This window comes from Quercus lobata, chromosome 3, assembly GCF_001633185.2.
Source record: "Quercus lobata isolate SW786 chromosome 3, ValleyOak3.0 Primary Assembly, whole genome shotgun sequence".
Taxonomy (NCBI): Eukaryota; Viridiplantae; Streptophyta; class Magnoliopsida; order Fagales; family Fagaceae; genus Quercus; species Quercus lobata.
Window position 1 is genome coordinate 24,886,856 of NC_044906.1, and position 19,286 is coordinate 24,906,141.

The 19,286-nt window shown below is 34.4% G+C and overlaps 1 protein-coding gene across 1 annotated transcript; it reads left to right on the plus strand.

Annotated features, from left to right (window-relative positions):
- Positions 1-1,794: 1,794 nt before the first annotated feature.
- LOC115981744 (trihelix transcription factor GTL2) lies at positions 1,795-4,267 on the plus strand. Its single transcript, XM_031104082.1, has 2 exons — positions 1,795-2,354; positions 2,695-4,267. Exons 1-2 carry the CDS (start codon positions 1,969-1,971, stop codon positions 4,205-4,207), a joined length of 1,899 nt encoding a protein of 632 aa, XP_030959942.1. The 5' UTR covers positions 1,795-1,968; the 3' UTR covers positions 4,208-4,267.
- The last annotated feature ends 15,019 nt before the right edge of the window (positions 4,268-19,286 follow it).

Below are 19,286 nucleotides of genomic sequence, written 5' to 3' on the forward strand. Positions count from 1 at the left end.
TCATATAAAAAAAATGTGCAAAGAACAAACAAATAATTCAGAAAAAAATGGAATCAAATCAAATTTTCACACTTTTTCAATAATGGGTCGGGACATTAGCATAAGAACTTGAGTCCCCAAATGGAAATATTCTCTTGGTTCATGTTGCTAAGTACTAGATCCGCAAAAATTCATATTTTAGTTCCTGTTGAGCTTTAATTTATATATATATTTTTAAAAAAAGAGAGTGTGAACTGTGAATTAACCAATAATAATTTGACATGATCTTGACAAGATAATCCTCAAATGGAAGGTCTCCGAATGACGTTGTACTATAGTTACTGTGTAGCAATGTACCTTGTGAAAAGGCCCACTCCATAAATAATTGGTCCCAGTCTCTGCATGTTTTCACGTGTCCTGCCATCCTATTGCCGTTAATTACACCATCATCAGCATCACCTTCTGCATTGGATTCTAAAGAGACCATATGATACCAAAAAACTATTTCAAGTATCATTTTCCGGCCCATTTGGCATACCCTTCCCCACTCTCATCTTAAGGGCGTGATCATATATGTCTCAATCATGAGAGAGAATTGGATGTCCAATGTGATTGAATTTGCATGAAGATTATGCAAATCATACAAATGATTGAGTGATTACATCTCATATCGAGTTGTAACTTGTAAATGATAAAAGTTTAGTGATTTATCAAATAATGATGGGTTTAAACTCACAAGTTTAAACTTTAGGTTTAGTGATGTATTATACCAATTGAGTCAATGGGCTTACACAAAGAAATATTCAATGTTAAATTTCTAGCAATTATATGGAAGGTTTGTGCCTAAGTTTGTAACATAGTTTGTATTCAAATAGGGCAACTTGATTGGTTGTTAATTTCTCATATTGAAATTATTTATCTTTCATACCAAGTGACATGTTACATGTGCCAGTTACAAAAGCAGTTTTTTAATTAGGTACATTTTCTATTCATGGTATTTCACACGCCTTTTTTTGGGTCTAAAGATGAGATTCTTAATTATAGTAGTTGGTTGCACTAAGATTAACTTCATTTTGAATGTTTAGCATTTATTTACTTACTTTTTAAGGATATTTACATGTCAATATTAATTACAAGTTAATAGCATGATGCATAAAACAATTAAAGGTTGGAATGAGGGTAGATACTGATTTAAAAGAGCTTCTTCATTTTTTTTTTTTTTTTTTTTTTTTTTTTTTTTTTTTTTTTTTTTTTTTTTTTTTTTTTGAGATGATATAGACAAAAGACATAGGAGATGGGGAAAAGGGAATTGGAAGACAAGACTTATAACACTAATAGTTTAAAAGAACTAAGTTGGTGATGCTAATAGTTTATTCTTTGTGTTTGTAGACAAATCAAAGAAAAAAGAAAGAAAAAAGACAAATCTAAGTAAGGAGCATCTATTAATAATTAATGTGATTAATTTTATTTGAAAATTATATTTATGTTTGAATTCTATCAACTATTCGACCAATGACCCACCACTACTAAGAATGAGGTTAGTAACTATGCCCTATCACCCAAAAAAAAAAGGTTTAATAACTATACCCAACTATCAGATTATCCAAAATAATAATAATTCTTTTAATAAATGGAACTTAATATGTGTATTATTCATATTTTGAATATCTCTAATAAGCCAAAAAGATGATGAGATTAACTCGTTGCACCATGTATAGCTTCTGCATTGAATAATTTCTTATCATTGAAGGTGTCTTCACTTTCTTCTAAAAGGGTGTGGTGGGCTATCTTTTCTATTCCATGACAGGACAAAGTCCTTGATAAATGAGAGAGAGAGAGAGAAAGAGAGAGAGAGAGAGAGGTTGGTGAGAGAGAGAGCCAGGTAGGTTGGTATTTTTGTAGTGTTGTTCCAAGCAATTTTCCAGTTTACAGTGTTAGCAAAGGGAGAGAGAGAGGTAAAGAAGAGAGAAAAACACAGACACAAACACAATGTTTAATGGAGTATCAGATCAGTTTCACCAATTGATAGCAGCCTCAAGAACAACACTCCCCCTCCCTCCTCCTCTCTCTTTTCCTATCCATGCCTCTTCACACCCTCCTACTACCTTCCCTCCCTATGATCCTTACAACCCTTCTCACCAAGTACCCCTCCAACCAAACCTTTTGCACCAATTGCAACACCAGCCTCCAACGCAAAAACATGAAGAGAAAGAAGAAATTAACTTGGTGCCTATGAATTTAGAGATTGAAAGAGATAGATCAATACCAGAGCCAATGGATCCAGTATGGAATAATGAAGAAGTGCTTGCACTTTTGAGAATCAGATCTAGCATAGAGAATTGGTTCCCTGAGTTCACTTGGGAACATGTCTCAAGGTATACCTTTCTTTTAAGGCTTCCTCTATATAATATATATATTGACTATTTGTTTTAAATTGCAATAAGGTGACTAGGGTTTTGCTTATAAATCTTGGAAATCTAATATACATATGAATTGAGCTAAAGGTGATCCTTGATCAATAAGGTTATAGCTATAGTAATTCACTCATATCATAATTTTATACACACAAAAAAGAAACGGGTTTTATGGGGGTGGTCCGGGGGGCTTTAAAGAATGCAGTTTGTATATATGTTTGATTGAAGAGTAAAAATAAAGGAAATAAATGCTAGTCTTACACATGGGGTGGTGTTAGTTTTATATTTATGGTGGGTGCAGGAAGTTAGCAGAGCTTGGTTTCAGAAGGAGTGCTGAGAAATGCAAGGATAAGTTTGAAGAGGAAAGTAGATATTTCAATAGCAACATTAACTACAGCAAGAACTACAGGTTTTTAAGTGAACTTGAAGTGATATATCATAATGAACAAAACCCTCATCAGGTTGAGCCAGCCGAAAAGAACCAAAGGGTGGAAAAGCCAAGCGATCAACAAGGAGAAGAAGACAAGTTGGGGCAGAGTTTGGAAGTAAAGTCACCAGGAGATGGAACAGTTAATGAAAAGCAAACTCATGATGAGAATAATGAAACTGATCTTGTGGAGGGAAAGTCAAAGAGCAATATTAAGAAGAGAAAGAGGCAGAAGAATTTTGAGATGCTCAAAGGTTTGTGTGAGAAAATTGTGAGCAAGATGATGGCTCAACAAGAGGAAATGCATAACAGGCTTCTTGAAGATATGGTGAAGAGAGATGAAGAAAAGGTTGCAAAAGAAGAAGCTTGGAAGAAGCAAGAGATGGATAGGATGAATAAGGAGCTTGAAATTATGGCACAAGAGCAAGCTATTGCTGGTGATAGACAGGCTACAATCATAGAGTTCTTGAAGCAATTCACATCAAGTGCTTTTGCAATTTGCTTTGAAGAGAGACATGTACAGAATTCTCTTAAGGTACCAAAGAGTTCAAATTCACATACTCCCTCTTCATCTTCCTCAATTGAAGCACAAAACCCTAATCCTACTTGTGATGTTAATAACCAAAACACAGTCGAAGCACTCCCTTCATCTACAATAACTCAAGTTCATCAAAATTCTTGCTCTCGTTCCTCCCAAGGGGACTCAATTACACCCACTCTAATTATTTCCAAAACCCTAGCACCTCAAAACCCTACTTCAACACTTTCTCCAACCACTCCAAAAGTACCCACCTCATCTACTCTTGCCATAGCTTCCCAAGACCCTAATTCCCTCAATACCCAAAACAATTCATTGACACCCGCTTCAATTTCCACACAGAAAGCCTCCCCAAACCCTATAACCAATGCCAGAGATGACCTTGGAAGGAGATGGCCAAGAGATGAAGTTTTGGCTCTTATAAACCTGAGATGCAGTCTCCATAGTAATGGTGAGGACAAGGAAGGAACCAAGGCTCCTCTATGGGAGAGAATCTCACAAGGGATGTTAGAATTGGGTTACAAAAGAAGTGCAAAGAGGTGCAAAGAGAAATGGGAGAACATTAATAAGTACTTTAGGAAAACCAAGGATGTTAACAAGAAGAGGTCTGTTGATTCTAGGACATGCCCTTATTTTCATCAGTTAAGTACTTTGTACAATCAAGGAAAACTTGTAGCACCTTCCGAAGGGCCTGAAAATCGCTTGATTGAACCTGAAAACCACTCAGCTTTACCGGAAGTCGGCCACATTGATAATTCTTCTCGAGGTGTGTCTAGTAATTCAACTATGCATGTTGCTGAAGGTGAAAAAATTAATGCTCAAGTACCATCTTTTGAATTTGAATTCTAATTATGCATTGTGTGTTATTGTATTTTTAATTAAATGATAATAATATTAATAAGCGGTAGATTTTTTGTTTCAATTATAAACAAATTAGCAGTACTTTTTTTTTTTTTTTTGGAGAAGGAAATTAGCAGTACTTTTTTTTTTTTTTGTCTTTTCAGCATTTTGTTTTCAAGAAAGTTTTATGTAGGACATAAGCCTAAGTTTGTATATATTAATGGGCACCGACAGTTTGAGTAAGAAAAAAGTTTCGAGTCTATGACCCCCCTCTAGGTATATACCTAGTCTCATTTTTATAAGTTCTATTTATGCTATTAAATTTCTTTTCAATATAATTTTTTTTTGCTGTTTGTGGAAGAACATTCTTTATATCCCATCCTCTGCTGTTACCAAATAACATAAAACAAAGATGGAAGAATTCTAAGAATCCTTTCAGCTAAGAAAAGGAGAGCTTGTATGGTTGCTTCACTAACTACTAACAGCTAAGAGTTTGACAAAATATACAATTCTTTGGTGATTGCTACTGCTATTGCAATTTTCATTTTTTATTTGATATGTTCAATCTATAATGTGCTTGGTTGAGTATTTGATAGAAAGAACGAAGATATATTTATTTATTTAAAATTTTCTTTTATAATTATTGATTTGTAAATGAGGAAATACAAATTGGAGGGGGGTTGAAATTAAAGGGTACAAATTTGTTCATAAAAAGTCTATTTGATAACAAAAATTGACATTGATAATTATGATTCCTTTCCATTCCAAATCCTTAAATTTTTATGGAACACATCATTTCAAATCTTTGCATCATTAGCTGCATTTTCTTCTTTCTTTCTTCTTTTATTATAAAAAAAAAAGAATTTTCCAATGAAAAATAATAGAGTTAGAGTAGAGATACGCACAGATGGAGATCAAGTCATGAGGCTTTTTTTTTTTTTTTTTCTCTCTCTCTTTTTGTTTGTTTGTATTACCACCACGGCACAACACTACAACGTACAAGCAACTATGCAATACAACGACAACACAATAGCATTGAAATAATGTGTTTGTTTAGGGTATGTGGGTCCTACCACATGCCCCCACTGGAGGCCAGGGTGGGACCTTAGTCCTATACAGTGAATGCCTCCAAATGAAGCTTTTGTCTCCTAGTTGCAACAAACAATGTGTCCCCTCTGACTCTGAGTCTTCTTGTGGGTCCCACCTCTCTTTTTTTTTTAAATTATTTTTTGTTATAAACAAAAAAACAAAAAGCCTTCGCCTTGCTTTGCAGTGTGGGGCACCGTTGATCCACTGCTACACATCAGCTTCACATGTGATGGTCTGCACATCTCTGTGTACATGTGTCCAGAAATAGTAACTAGGTGCACGTGCATCTGTGGGGCCTAATAATCAAACGGTCTCTTTTTGGACACCTGGAATGTCAACTTGTTGATGAGAGTTCTCATGATGATATTCATATGATGATGTATCTACTATTTGACTTTACCCTTTGTTTTTTTACATGTGGGAATTTACATTGAGGTCTGGGTAAAAGTTTGACAAGGAGTAGTTTGACCTTGAATTAGGTTAGGAGGACACGTGACTAAATGATGTCATAATGTTTAGATTCTACGTACATATGATGTGGCAGATATTAGTTGTTCTTCAGGTAATGCTTAGGAGTAATTTTTGTGCCTTTTGGTGTGACACAAGAATTTTTTAATACTGTAAATTGAGTAAAGTTGTGATTGACAAAGGCACAAAGTTATGCCCAATTAAGTAGTCCTAGCATAACCCTTATTCTCCATATAGTTAAAGCATCCCACCAAACCTTGTATATAAAATACAAAAAGATGAGAAATTTACACATTTAAGCCCTATAACTTTTCACGCCCAAAAATTGTATTGGAGTGCTTTGCCTACGTATGCTATGATCGTTAGCACTCCCTCCAATCGATTCAAAGCTATTATCATTCTAAAAATGTGTATATTTACACATTTGCTATAGTAATCATGTAAATTATTACTGTAATTTTATATTTTATTATTTTATTAATTTCACAATTTCGCTACTTTTTATTTTTCTTTCTCTCTTCTCCCTTTACAAAACAAACTTAGACTACTTCTTCTCTCCTCCCTTATCTTCTTTTTCCTCTGTTACACTCAAACACACCCACACGAACAAACCAACAAAGAGGGATAGCGTTATTGTGAACTTGACATACCAATACATACAGATCGATGCTGGTGGCTTGTGGATCGATGGATTAGTGCTGATGGCTTATGGATTGGTGGCGGAGATTAGAGTTTGTGGGTCAACAGAAATGGATTGATGGATCAATGGTGGAGATCAGCGTTTGTGGGTCAACGAAAATGAATCGGTGGATTGGTGCTTGCGAAGGAGATCGATGCTTTTGAGTGAGAGAGAGAGAGAGAGAGAGAGAGAGAGAGAGAGAGAGAGAGAGAGAGAGAGAGAGAGAGAGAGAGAGAGAGAGAGAGAGAGAGAGAGAGAGAGAGAGAGAGAGAGAGACGTTTGATTTAAGAATATGAGTTTGAGAGATTAAAGAGATAAGGAGAAAATAAAAAAGATAGAGAGATAAGGACAATAATAAAAAATTAAAGAAAAACTATTATTTAAATAGAATAGTGTGTAAAATAGATAATATGATGTAGGTGTTTCTGAAAAATTGCCATGTAAAAAAAAAAAAAAGTAGGTTTTTAAAATAAAAAAAAATTTTGATTAGAAAATTTTAGGCAGACTCATGTGAATGCTCTTACATAGTAGCATAGGAGCACTCATCAATTTGTGTATAATAGAAAAATGTGTAGAATTTACTAAGTTTTGGTTAAAAATGACCCACATCAGTCTATGTGTAATTGTGTAAATTTACAAGTTTGCTAAAGTAACCATGTAAATTTATACTGACATTATTTATTTTGTATTTAGTTATTTAGGGTATGTTTGGTAATTGTTTTTTCCTCTTATTTTCTGTTTCCAAAATAATTTTCTATTTTTGAGATTTAAAAACTTGTTTGGCAACCCAAAATGGATAGAAAACAAAAACTGTTCTCAAAACTCAATTTGTGAAGGAAACTGAAAACATGCAAAAAGCCGTTTTCAGTTTCTAATTTTCAAAAATCAATGAAAATACACATTTGATTTAATGAATCTGTCTCATTTAATGAGTTAGTATTAGAGTTCAAATCGTAGTAACAACTTATTTTAGTATTTTCTATTTTTTTCTTCAAAAAACTATCTTTTAAATTTCAACCAACTAAACATGTTTTTGATTTAAAAAATACAAGAAAATTGTTTTTTCTTCGTATTCCCAAAAACATATTTTTAAAAATAGAAAATAAAAACTGTTACCAAACATAGCTTTATTCTTTCTTTACATTTTTGGAGGATAAAGAAAGAGAGTGAATAGTGGTTGTTATGTGTGAAGAAAGATAAATAATTTTTAAAAATCAAGAAAATTGATATTTTAATGAAATATATTGTAAAAATAGATAATCTAATATAAAATGTTTTGAAAAGTGAGTATATATAAAAAAAAAAAAAAAGTATGTTCTTATAATAAAATAGACAAAAAATTTTGCACTAGCTAACGTGAGGTGTGAAGGCTTATCCATCTTCTTTAGGTTTCACATGCATTAGATTTGCTTTGATTTCAATTGAGTGTGAGAGATTTGGATGAGTTGGGCCTTTGGGGGGGACTGGGGAGGTATTGGGCTAAGGGTTACGTAAGATGTGCACCGAAACAAAAATACAAAATTAAATTAAAAAGTTTAGCTTTACGGCTAATATTGTGTATCTGTTTTTATCGTCTAAGTACATGGTCATAAATGTAGGCTATATAATAAATTATTATTTTTTTGGAGGCATTAGCTTTCTATCGAGGCTTCTTGCACGTCACCCATGTGTAAGTGTAACCATGTTGAACTACAGCACCGACTTATTGGTGCAATCCACTCCACCGAAGAAACATTAAAAAAAAAAAAAAAAAAAAAAGGCCCTTAAGTAAAACTAATTCTGTTTCTCAAAAAAAAGAAAAGAAAGTAAAACTAATTCTATAAAGTTGAGGTTGAGGGCTAGGCCCAACAAGTTTTCAATCTAAATGGTGGGCCCTAAATGAGACACTTAAAGGTTGGAAAGCCCAATACCCAGTTGGTCTATTCTTACAAGATCACTCTATTTTATGTCATTTTTCATATTAGCTTCCCTATTTTTGTTTCTTCTCAAATTCTCAAAGACCTTAGAGCATCCACAGTAGTGGAGCTAAAAATATAGCAATTTAGCTCCACCAAAAGTTACTTTATCTATTTTACCTACACATATACTACAGCAGTGGATCTATTTTAGCTTTCTATACAATAAAATAATATAAACACCATAATAAAATAATATAACTACTACAATAAAATAATATATTCTACTACCAAAAAAATTTTCACAACACCAACCAAAACCACTTCTACCATCAGCCACCGCCACCGCCACCGCCACCACCCCACCACCACCAGTCACAGCAGAAAAAAAAAAATGGGTATCTCCAATCTTTTTCCTCTACCAGACCAAACAGATTCACCGATCACAAATAAAATAAAAAATCACAAATCACAGACAAGCAGCACGTCGGCGAGCTCCATGGGTTTCAGACCGGCGGCTTGATGAGCAAACGATTGGAGGCGTGGTGGCTTGATGAGCAAACGATCGGAGGCATGGCGGCTTGATGAGCAAACGATCGGCGGCGTGAGATGAGGCAATCGGCGACACAACGTTGGCGACCTTCGATGAGCTTCAGACCGACGACTTGATGAGCAAGCGTTCGGCGGCGATCAGAGGCGTGAGGCGACGTGAGGAGATCGGCGGTGGAAGAGAAGTTTGCTTGAGCGAGAGAGATGAGAGAGTGCGGGAGATATTCAGCAAAAAAAAAAAAACTGGGGAGATGAGAGAGTGACTGAGAGAGAAAGTGAGAAAGATGAGTGAATTTTTTATTAACAGGTGGAATAAAAAATTAATTTTTTTTTTTGCTATCAGCTACAGTGCACATCTATATATAGATGTGCACTGTAGCGAAACATGTAAATTTTTGGCTTATACCTCCACTACTGCAGCGTGTCTTTTGAGTATGTGGAGCTAAATTTTAGCAATATAGCAATATGCCTCCACTGCTGCAAATGCTCTTAGGGAAAACTATATTTTAAACCCTATAAATTAGTATTGTAACGAATTAAATCATACAATTTCAAAAGTGATAGATTAAACTCCGAATTTTCAAAAAGTAGTAAATTAAACTTTGTTTTATTTAAGTGGAAATAAACGGTGTATGGTTTAATATAAGTAAGAGTTTATCTATTATTTATTTTTTATTTTTTAGTTTTGTTACGCCTTGCAAATGATAGAATTTCAAATGTAAGTTGTCTACATTTTAACTATTTATCACTTTAATTAGCAAGATTCAGGCATGCATGTGCTTTTTTATACAAGTGTTGCTTAATAGTCGACAAGTACTTGCATCTTAGTCAATGTTGTGACTATCAATTGGATAATGTTATTACTTGTTGGGCATTGTGATGCTGTGTCAAATCGAGCCCGATTGTGCTCCCTAGCACACCCTCAATTCATCAAAGCTAAGATATGAATGCAATACCAACACCACTTGTATGAAAACAGCTCACAGTTATAGTGTAAGTGATCGATCTGCATAGTTCAAATCACTACTATTCATTATATTTAGTTGATCAATTTTCAAAACAAAATGAACTGTACAGATTGCTATGTGTTTTACTTTGCTCAAAAAAAAAAAAAAAAAAAAAAAAAAAAGAGAGAGAGAATGCCATTCCATATTTGCATCAATTATTGCAAACAGAAGTGTAGAACTTAGTTTTGTTCTTCCGTATATGGATATAAGTGAGAGAGAAATATGCCTCACGACTCTCCAATCTCATATGCCAATTCTTCCATCTCTGGTACTCAACATGTCAGCCAACCTCACATATCAGTTTCAGTGTCCCTGTGTATGTACAATAGTGCCTAATGCCTCTTCACAATTCACATATCCACCCCAACATGTCAACCACGTAGCAAAGAAAGTAATACCAAACCTCTCTTTTCCCTTTCATATGTATGGTCTATTGAGACTCTGGCACGTTGTCTACAGCAGTCAGGGATTCAAAGAAGCTTTTCAGTTGGAATATGCTCAATGTCCCCCGAGGCTTCGTTTTGTACAGCATTTCTTCTATTCCCTTTTCTATTTTGTAGTTGTCATTTTTTGAACCCAAGTTTCATGATTTAGCATCATAATTAAGTTAGAATTTCCTTGATATCTGTAAGCTTTTGAGGAGAAATATATATATATATATATATATATATATATATATATATTGCGATAGAAGTATTAAAAATTGAATCGTAGTATATTTCATATTTTCATTCATGAGGCAGTAACGTATATGGCTAAAGTCATTTGATCTACCATGTATGGTGGGATTTTATTGCAAACCGAATAAAATAAAATTAGAAACTAAATAAGGCTGTTAGCACTACTTATATTACAACACTTATAACTAATAACAAAGCAATACCTTCATCCAATGATACAACTCAATTCAACTAAGTTTTAATCCCAATTACCACCATGCACCATTGGCGTAATGGTCACTTCACAAATACAAAATTTTTGTGGAGTGAAGGGAGCAAGGGTCCGGATACAAGTTTTCAAGAAGAAACTTCACAAACATATACATTTAATTAGATTATGTTAAAATAAATTTTTTATCTTGTATAAGAAAAAAAATGTTTGAATCCCAATCAAATAAACAAATAATTTGTTTCAGCTAAAGTTAATTATCATATTCTACACTATCATTCATAAAATTTAGCAGGATCCATATATATGATTCGAATATTGGACCTGCATCACATGAAGGAAATGGTATTATAAGACCATAGCCAATTTGTACAATAACTCTCTATGATGCATCCCATTTCTTTATATTCTAAGTATGCTTTGCCACTTTCCTAATGAGCAGGAAGACCATAATTTTTATTTTTCCTGTTCACAACAAATGGGAGGAGATTACTACAGGATTCAGAATCTAAATTCTCATTTGAATAGACTAGACACTGCTACACTGACCCACAAGACTATTGAGAAGCAAGGTTACCATAATAGACCATCTTAATCATAGAATTTTAGTATTCCAACTTGGACCTTCACCTATGAATTGAAGTATCACCATAAAATATCTCAAGCAGGCCTAGCTTAGCTAGGCCTATAGTACTTGTGAATCTTTGTAATAGCCAACTGGATCAGAATTATGAGGTTGACAGACATGTGAATATGGGCAGCACTTTGTGTGTTCTCTCTTCCTTCACTTTTTTTTCTTCTTCTTAACTTTGTAGGGTATGTTATATGTTTCTCAAAAAAAAAATGTAGGGTATGTTATATGTATATGTAACATCCCACCATGTAAGCTTTAGGTGCCAGCAAATATGCATATTACAAATAAGGAAATATGATAAGAAATAAGCTTTAGTTGCCAGCAAATAAGCTTTTCTCATTTGACTTTTCTCTCTCTCTCTCTCATACTGATATTGCACTGGTTTTTGTTTTTCCTCATTTAAGGAGGAGTTGTATTCCAGCTGGAAATCATATTTTATCACAGATATACCGTGCTAAAACTCGGTTTCATGGTTTGTACGTAACAAAATATTCTTATAATAATATGGTTGATACCTTGGAAAGTTAGATGAAAAACATCGTACTAATAATAAAATCAAATAATGGTTACTGAAGAAATGGTTGATACCTCTAATATCTAGAGCATATTGTTTTGAGTAGTACTATAGCTAGCCATAATAATTTTCAAAATTATTAAGTTGGCAAGTTATTGATTTTCAAATTGATCAATCACTAATAGAGTATCATTTATTGCTTATCAATTGCAATTAAGAACTTGTCACAATTGAAAAATATGTTATGAAAATTGTTGTAAAGTTATTTTGAAAACCGTCGCGTTGAAAAAAAAAAAAAAAGTTTCAACTGTCTTTCTACTATTCAAATAAGTGTTTCATTTTTATCAAGGGTTACTAGCTGTTGAAAAAAAAAAAACTCTTGATAAATATCTCAAAAATGATCAAAATTCAGATGCAAATTAAGCTCAATTAAAGTACTTAGAGGGTTATTAATCTTCGAAACATATACTTTAATTTTGTTTCAATGGTTGCCAAACCTTCAAACCCTCAAAGTAAGGTTTTTTTTTTTTTTCTTCATGACCATATCTCGTGTCAATAAAAAATATTCTAAAACACTCAATATATATTTATTGTAGGGGTGATAGACCCAGAGGTACGTATCTGTAAAGTATATTGGGCTAGGGACCTAATCTGAAGACATTAAGTAGTTTGAGGATGGATAAAAACCTTTATAGGAGTCCATATTGGTAAGTGAATAGTTGAAGGCTAATCACGATCAACTAAGAAGACGGTTCGAGGATGAATACTTCCTTGACTAAGCAAAGCCGAGGTCAAAAGGTATGGTTTGACACCAAGAGCAACATCCTGGATGATTCTATTGATACTGATAAGTATCTAGAAGGAATAAGACAAAGGGAGGCCATGAAATATAAGGGAAAGCTATTACCATCGCATTAAATGCTCTGTAGCTAACTCTCTAACCGCATTAATGTAGAAGTGATACTTGAACAGTGGTTTTCAGCCTTACAGCTACTACACAAAGACTTCAGGAAGGTACTAATGAGACAAGTATCAACACTAACCATTTGATCTACACATGAAGGGTAGAGATGAAAGGGGAAGGTAGTATAAAAGAAGAAGAGAGCAATGAGAGAGAGGGATCGAGAACTCAAGAGAGAAACATTGTAGCAATCAGGAACTAAATTTGTAATCAAACTTGAAAGTAATATATAAGAATTGATCTCCTCAGACAATGCCGAGGACGATTTTCTGTAGTTTAAACTTATTCATCTTCATTTTCTTGTCATTCGAACTCACTTTATTTGTTGTTCAACTCATTTTAGCCCAGTTTTCCAATCCACTCTCTACAAATTCATTGTTTTGAGCTTTTTGGGCTTGAGTCCATCCATCTCTTGGGCTAGGGATCCAAATCTGGTCCTTACATATATATATATATATATATATATATAGATAGATAGATAGATAGATATATAGATAAATAGATAATTTATCCAAATCAATTTCAATGTGTACCATAATTACATATACATCAAAAGACCACATTAGTTCCAAAATTATAACATGATAAATTAAATACATTAAAACCAAATAACAAAAGACCATGTATCACCAAGTCCACAATAGTCCCAAATGTAAGATTATCTCAATTAGAAGATTTAGTGCGGCCCATTTACAATTTATTTTAATTATTATTTATTAAAATTTATTCTATTTATATAAATAATAAGAGTGATAGATAAAGACCTCTGCTATTATGAGTTTTTTTTTTTTTTTTTGGGGTGAGCAAACACTTATAACATTATTTGGTAAATAAACGGTTTTTTTTTGGGTGAAGATACATACTCCTTGATGGAATGAGTATAAATATAGAGAGTCAATGTTAAATTAAAGAGGTCCCTTGTTTAGCATTAAAAAACTTGTGTTCTCCATCAAAGGGTTTCTAGAAGAATTTTTTTTAATTCATTATTTTAAATTGAGTTTTTTTTTTTTTTTCCTACTCAATGATTTCATTTTCTTGCTGAACTCAAGCTAGTACCTGCCATAAAGAAGAGAAAAAAAAAAAAAGTCACAAAAATCTGGTAGTAAAGAGAACTAAAATCCTATCTTTGATGAACTAAAAACATGAGAGAGAGAGAGAGAGAGAGAGAGAGAGAGAGAGAGAACCCTTGCCAATGGAACCTTGGAACCTTTAGAGAGGGAGGGCCTAAGTACTCTCAGTCTTAATATCCTAGAACGAAATTGTAAGGGTTTTTGTTTTCTGGTCTTTTTTCTTGGGTGGTGGTCTTTTTTCGAGGCTTAGTGAGAGTTGAAAAGGTTGCCTCAATTTGGGGATACCTTCAACAAGGGTTGGGTTGAAGAATGTTGCCTCAAGGGCCAAAACTCATCTGGGCAAGCCCACCCTTTTTTTTCTTCTTTAACATGTATTTTGAGGGTTATTTTGACTTATTTTGAGAAAAATGGGTCGAAACAAATCTAAGTTCTTTGTAGTGAATGGAATCTTCTTACCTACTTTCTTATCCCTTGGTTGCATATTAAATCCTGCCTCATCTCCCATGCTCCAAGTTGTTGCAATAGACCTAAGCAAAGTAATAAAAGTTCAGGTTTCATGTACACTTCACGAGTGATAACTTTTTTAAGTAGTAGTTGTGCAATTGTGTGGCTATTTATGGTCTTTTTGGTTATTGCAACGTTAATATACAAAACGCGCATCGTGCGTTTTGATTTATGGACCCCTGAGGGTCCATATTCCTTTCGCGTTTTGTCCTCAGTTTTTTATAAAAGTTCAAAACGCAACTTTTATAAAAAAGTTGCGTTTTGAGCTTACCAAACGCAAAAGTTGGTTTAGCTTTTTTGAAAACGCCCTTTTTGGGCTCAAAAAGTGGAACCAAACGGGCTCTTAATAGAACAATACATTTCACCTAAAGAAAAATGTACTGTTGCACGATATCTTGCTTTGGAGTCTCATGATATTTTGCATCAATTCATTAATTTTGTCCATGAAAATTGAATTAAAGGAAAAGGTTTTGGATGCCTTTGCACCTTTTTATTAGGTTTAAAAGCTAGGTGTATACATTTAGTGGTAGTAACAATGTAACATCGCCATAAAACACCGAATCTACTTCAACTTGTGACAAAGAAACTTTCCTGCATTTCTGGTGTTCTTAAGAAGTGCTTTGTTCCCTCAATTGAAGTGCACTATACACTACAAAAAATATGAGTTATAACAGTGGTCGTTTTTGTAGCACTTACAGAAAATGCTACTATAATGGGTTTATTGTAACAGATTTTCAGATGCTACTATAGGTCTCTTTGTAGTAGTGGTTTTTTTGTAACCGCTATAAAATACTTTTTTTCTTACAGCAGTTTCCCAACTGCTACAATATTCTTTATTTTTTGTGCTTTTATAGGTGATTTCTAAATACAAAACTACAATTTTTTTTTGGCAACAGTTTCCCAACTGCTACAATATACTTTATTTTTTGTGCTTCTATAGGTGTTTTCTAAATACAAAACTACAAAGTTTATTCATTTTTGTTTTTTGTATTTTTGTTTTTAATTTTTATACTCCAATATGAGGATTTTTAGAAGGAAGGGTGTTCCAATCCCTCAAGACATCAGCCCTATGTCCACACCTTCTGCAATTAACAAGCTTACCTGCAAAAGGATTAGTGTTAGGCTTCCAGGAGAAGAAGATGAAGGTGATGAAGGAGAGGGTGTCCCAATGGAGACTGAAGCAGAGGCAGCAGGGCATGCATCAACCTCAACACCCAGAAGGAGTGGTAAAAGACCTAGAGCATCAACTTCTTCAGATACACCTCCAGATGCTTTCCAAATCATTCTGGAATGACTTGATGGATCAGAGAAGTCCAGACTGAGCACTCTGACAGGATGAGAGCCATGCAAGACCATATTGATGTACTGTCTGCAAAACTTGACAGCTTCACCACTCAGCATGAACAGTGACCCTTTGGCCATTCCGGTCAAAAAGGGGGAGATGTTTCTTTCTGTTGATAATGACATTGATGATGGAGAAGCAGAAAAGCAGCTCTTAAGGGGGAGTAATGTGTTGAGGGGGAGTTGTCAAAGTTGTCAAAATCAAAGACTTTGTTTATATATGCTTATGTTTTGGATACTTTTAGTGTTTTTATGGGTTTGATACACTGTGTTTTGGTGTATAGTTGTTTCTAACTCTTAACCTATACTCTTGGTTTAAACTTCAATATATTTTGATGATGCTATTCAGGACGTTTTGTGCTTGTACCCATGTGCTTTTGTAAGCTTTTAGGGTTAATGTTTTATGCATAGTTTGTAGGCTTTATGGTATGTACCTTGCTTAATGCAGCCTTTATGCTATGTTGAAATCAGTACTTTAATCTAAATGTCTTGCATTTTGATTTATGTACTGTCACTCTTGTGCCCTTGTAGGATTGTTCCTAGATGCATATACCTTGTGTATTATGCATTGGTTGAGTGTTGAGCATACAAGTATCTTGCCTTGTGCTTGTTAACTTGTATGTCCTTGTGTTCATTCCAAGTGTGAATGAGCACTGTGATCACTACCTTGTGGTGTTCACTTGGTTGATCAAGCTATGATTTGTTTCTTAACTCCATCTTTGCTTGATCACATATTGCCTATTTCATATGCATTTTATGATTTCCTGCTTACAATGATCATGGTATATTGTTGTGTTTCAGGAGTATTATGTTCATATGATTCAAGTGCTTCACAGCTTCTAGAGTTAGGTGTGAGTGAGTTTTGTTCAATTGTTCCCAACTCACATGTTAAGTCTAGAGTCTATTTTAGGGTTTTGTTACGGAATAGCCAAAGGGGGAGATTATAAGGTTGAATCTATTCAACCATCTAATTGGCTTTATTCCGTGCCAAATTTGCTTGTAATTCAGCATTTGGTAAACCTGTATTTAGGTGGATTTGATGTAAGGGTAGTGAGTAAGATAGAGTGAAGATTGCTCAAGAGTGTGCAAGAAAACAGAGACTCGCGGCTGGGCCTCGCGGGTCAAGCCGCGAGCCACCCCTGTTTTGTAGAACTTGACGTTTCACATTCCTCTCCCACTCCAGTATAAATACCCCTTTTACCCACGATTGTAAGAGAGCTTCCAGAGAGAATTTTGAGAGAGAAACCCTAAAGAAAAACAAGATTGATTCACCCACAATCTATACATTAGAGTCTCTTCAAATTCCTCAACTCTCTTCCTCTCCATTGTCAAATCCTTGAGAGGCATCATACCAAACCTGATTCTCACCATTATCATTACTGTGAGAGAGCTGTTTGGATTTCTGGGAAGCAGTTAGGAAGGAATCAATCTTCATTGGTTGATGCTACGGTCTAGTAGCGGAATCCGGGAAGCTAGAAAAGAAAAAAGTTCGGCGCAACCTCGTTGGAGCAAGAAGATTGGAGGGCTTAGGTGCACTGGGTAGATTAGGCTTGGAGGGTCTATTGCTGTCCATGTATCCCAACTGTATTTTCTAGTGGATTGTTTACCGCTTGGAGGGCGGCGGAAAGGTTTTACGCCGAGGGCTTCGGTTTCCTCTTCGATAACACATCGCGTGTTGTCTTTGTGTTTGCATCTTCCTTCCTCTCTATCTTTGCCTTTTTATTATCTGCTGTGGATTGTGTTTTGTTTCGGTTTAGATAGTTTTTACCAATTCCATATTATAGCATATGTTAAGTTTCCGCACACTAGTTGTTTGACATATTGCTTGAATTGGTTAAGTTGTTATTTGGGGGTCTAAACGTTCAAAGGTGTTTATACACATTTTTGAACCTTCAACTAATATATATAGGTGACTTGGTCCCCACAATTTTCATGCAAATGTTTGAAAACATGGGAAAACATTTGCAAGAAATTTGAGGACTATGAGTCCCTACAATATTCATGCAAATGTTTGAAAATATGGGCAAACATTTATAAGGAATTTGTGGACTACGACTAACGTCATGTTGCCTTACTCTCAATTACAATAATTGTTGACATAGTACAAGCTAAATATGATCAAATCCCATAAATCAGAGATAGGGGCTCTGGCGTTGACAATGAAGGAGTGAGAATTGAGAGAAAAAGAAACCTAGGAATAGTTGAGGATTGCAAGGAGAACCCATGTTGAGAAATGGATGATTTGGAGGACCCAAATAAGGCTTTGATGGATGGAATTGGTAAGGAAATTGAAGTCCATCTTGGAGAAGAAGTTGGATTCATTTTGGGTTGCAAGCAAGCATGAATAGAAGCAACTTCATCCCCATGTTAGAAAAAAAAATAAAAACCTTTCTCACGTCAAGCTAAATAAAGGCAATTCAATTATTTTCTAATTTTATTGTGTTTAGTGTCTAAAAATAAGGCGTCAAAGGAAAATTATCATTTAACTTCTCTTACTTAACTTGGCTAAAAAAAGGCAATTCAATTATTTTCTAATTTTATTGTGTTTAGTGTCTAAAAATAAGGCGTCAAAGGAAAATTATCGTTTAACTTAACTTGGCTAAAAAAGAGTAATTCAATTATTTTCTAATTTTATTGTGTTTAGTATCTAAAAAAAAGGCGTCAAAGGAAAATTATGGTTTAACTTCTCTTACTTAACTTGGCACGGAACAGAGTTGTCTTCCATGCCAATCTATCTATGGGGAAAATAACTGCCTCATGCCAACCTAATATATTATAATAGGAAGCCAAAAGATACATGAACCAACAATATCATTATTGACAAAGAACTTAGAAAAAAAGAGAAAAAAATGGCCTCTCCAATTAGTTTCCTATCAATCTTGATAATCCCTCTACTAGTCACCTCTCTTTTCTACGATGTTTCTAATGCAGATTGAGCCCTTGTTGAAAAGGTTTGCACACAGTCGAGTGACTATCAGTACTGCCTGTCAGTTTTACTCTCAGACCCAGAGGGTCTTACAAATATTCTATATAGGCTAGGACTCGTTTCTACTTCTGTAAGCTTGAAGATAATTCCAACTATCGACGATGATATTGCAAATTACCTTGATACAGTCACAGACACAGGGATGAAGGCACGAATTACGGGTTGCCGAACCGATATATCTGGTATATTAGAAGATATTAAACAAGCAAGAATTGATGAAGGTACACAAGCCTACATTGACGAGTATAACATACTTGTGTCTGCACAAAATAAAATTGCAGGATGTAATACACGATTTGTGGCCCCCCCAACTGTGACATCACCAATAAAAAGTAGCACTTCCAAAATAGAGAAGCTAATCAATATTTCTCTGGTTATAGCTAGGATGTTAAAGTAATCCTAAGATATTGTCAATGTAATCCTATGTGATCTAAAATAAGAATAGGTTTGTTAAGGTCTTTATAACTAAATTGCTACCTCTTGTTATTATTATATAAAAAATA

What these genes read in the sequence shown, in the direction of transcription:
- LOC115981744 (XM_031104082.1), top strand. Translation starts at nt 1,969, where the DNA reads ATGTTTAATGGAGTATCAGATCAGTTTCACCAATTGATAGCAGCCTCA. An exon ending in ACTTGGGAACATGTCTCAAG is followed by an intron (nt 2,355 to 2,694) that starts GTATACCTTTCT and finishes TGGTGGGTGCAG; the next exon opens with GAAGTTAGCAGAGCTTGGTT.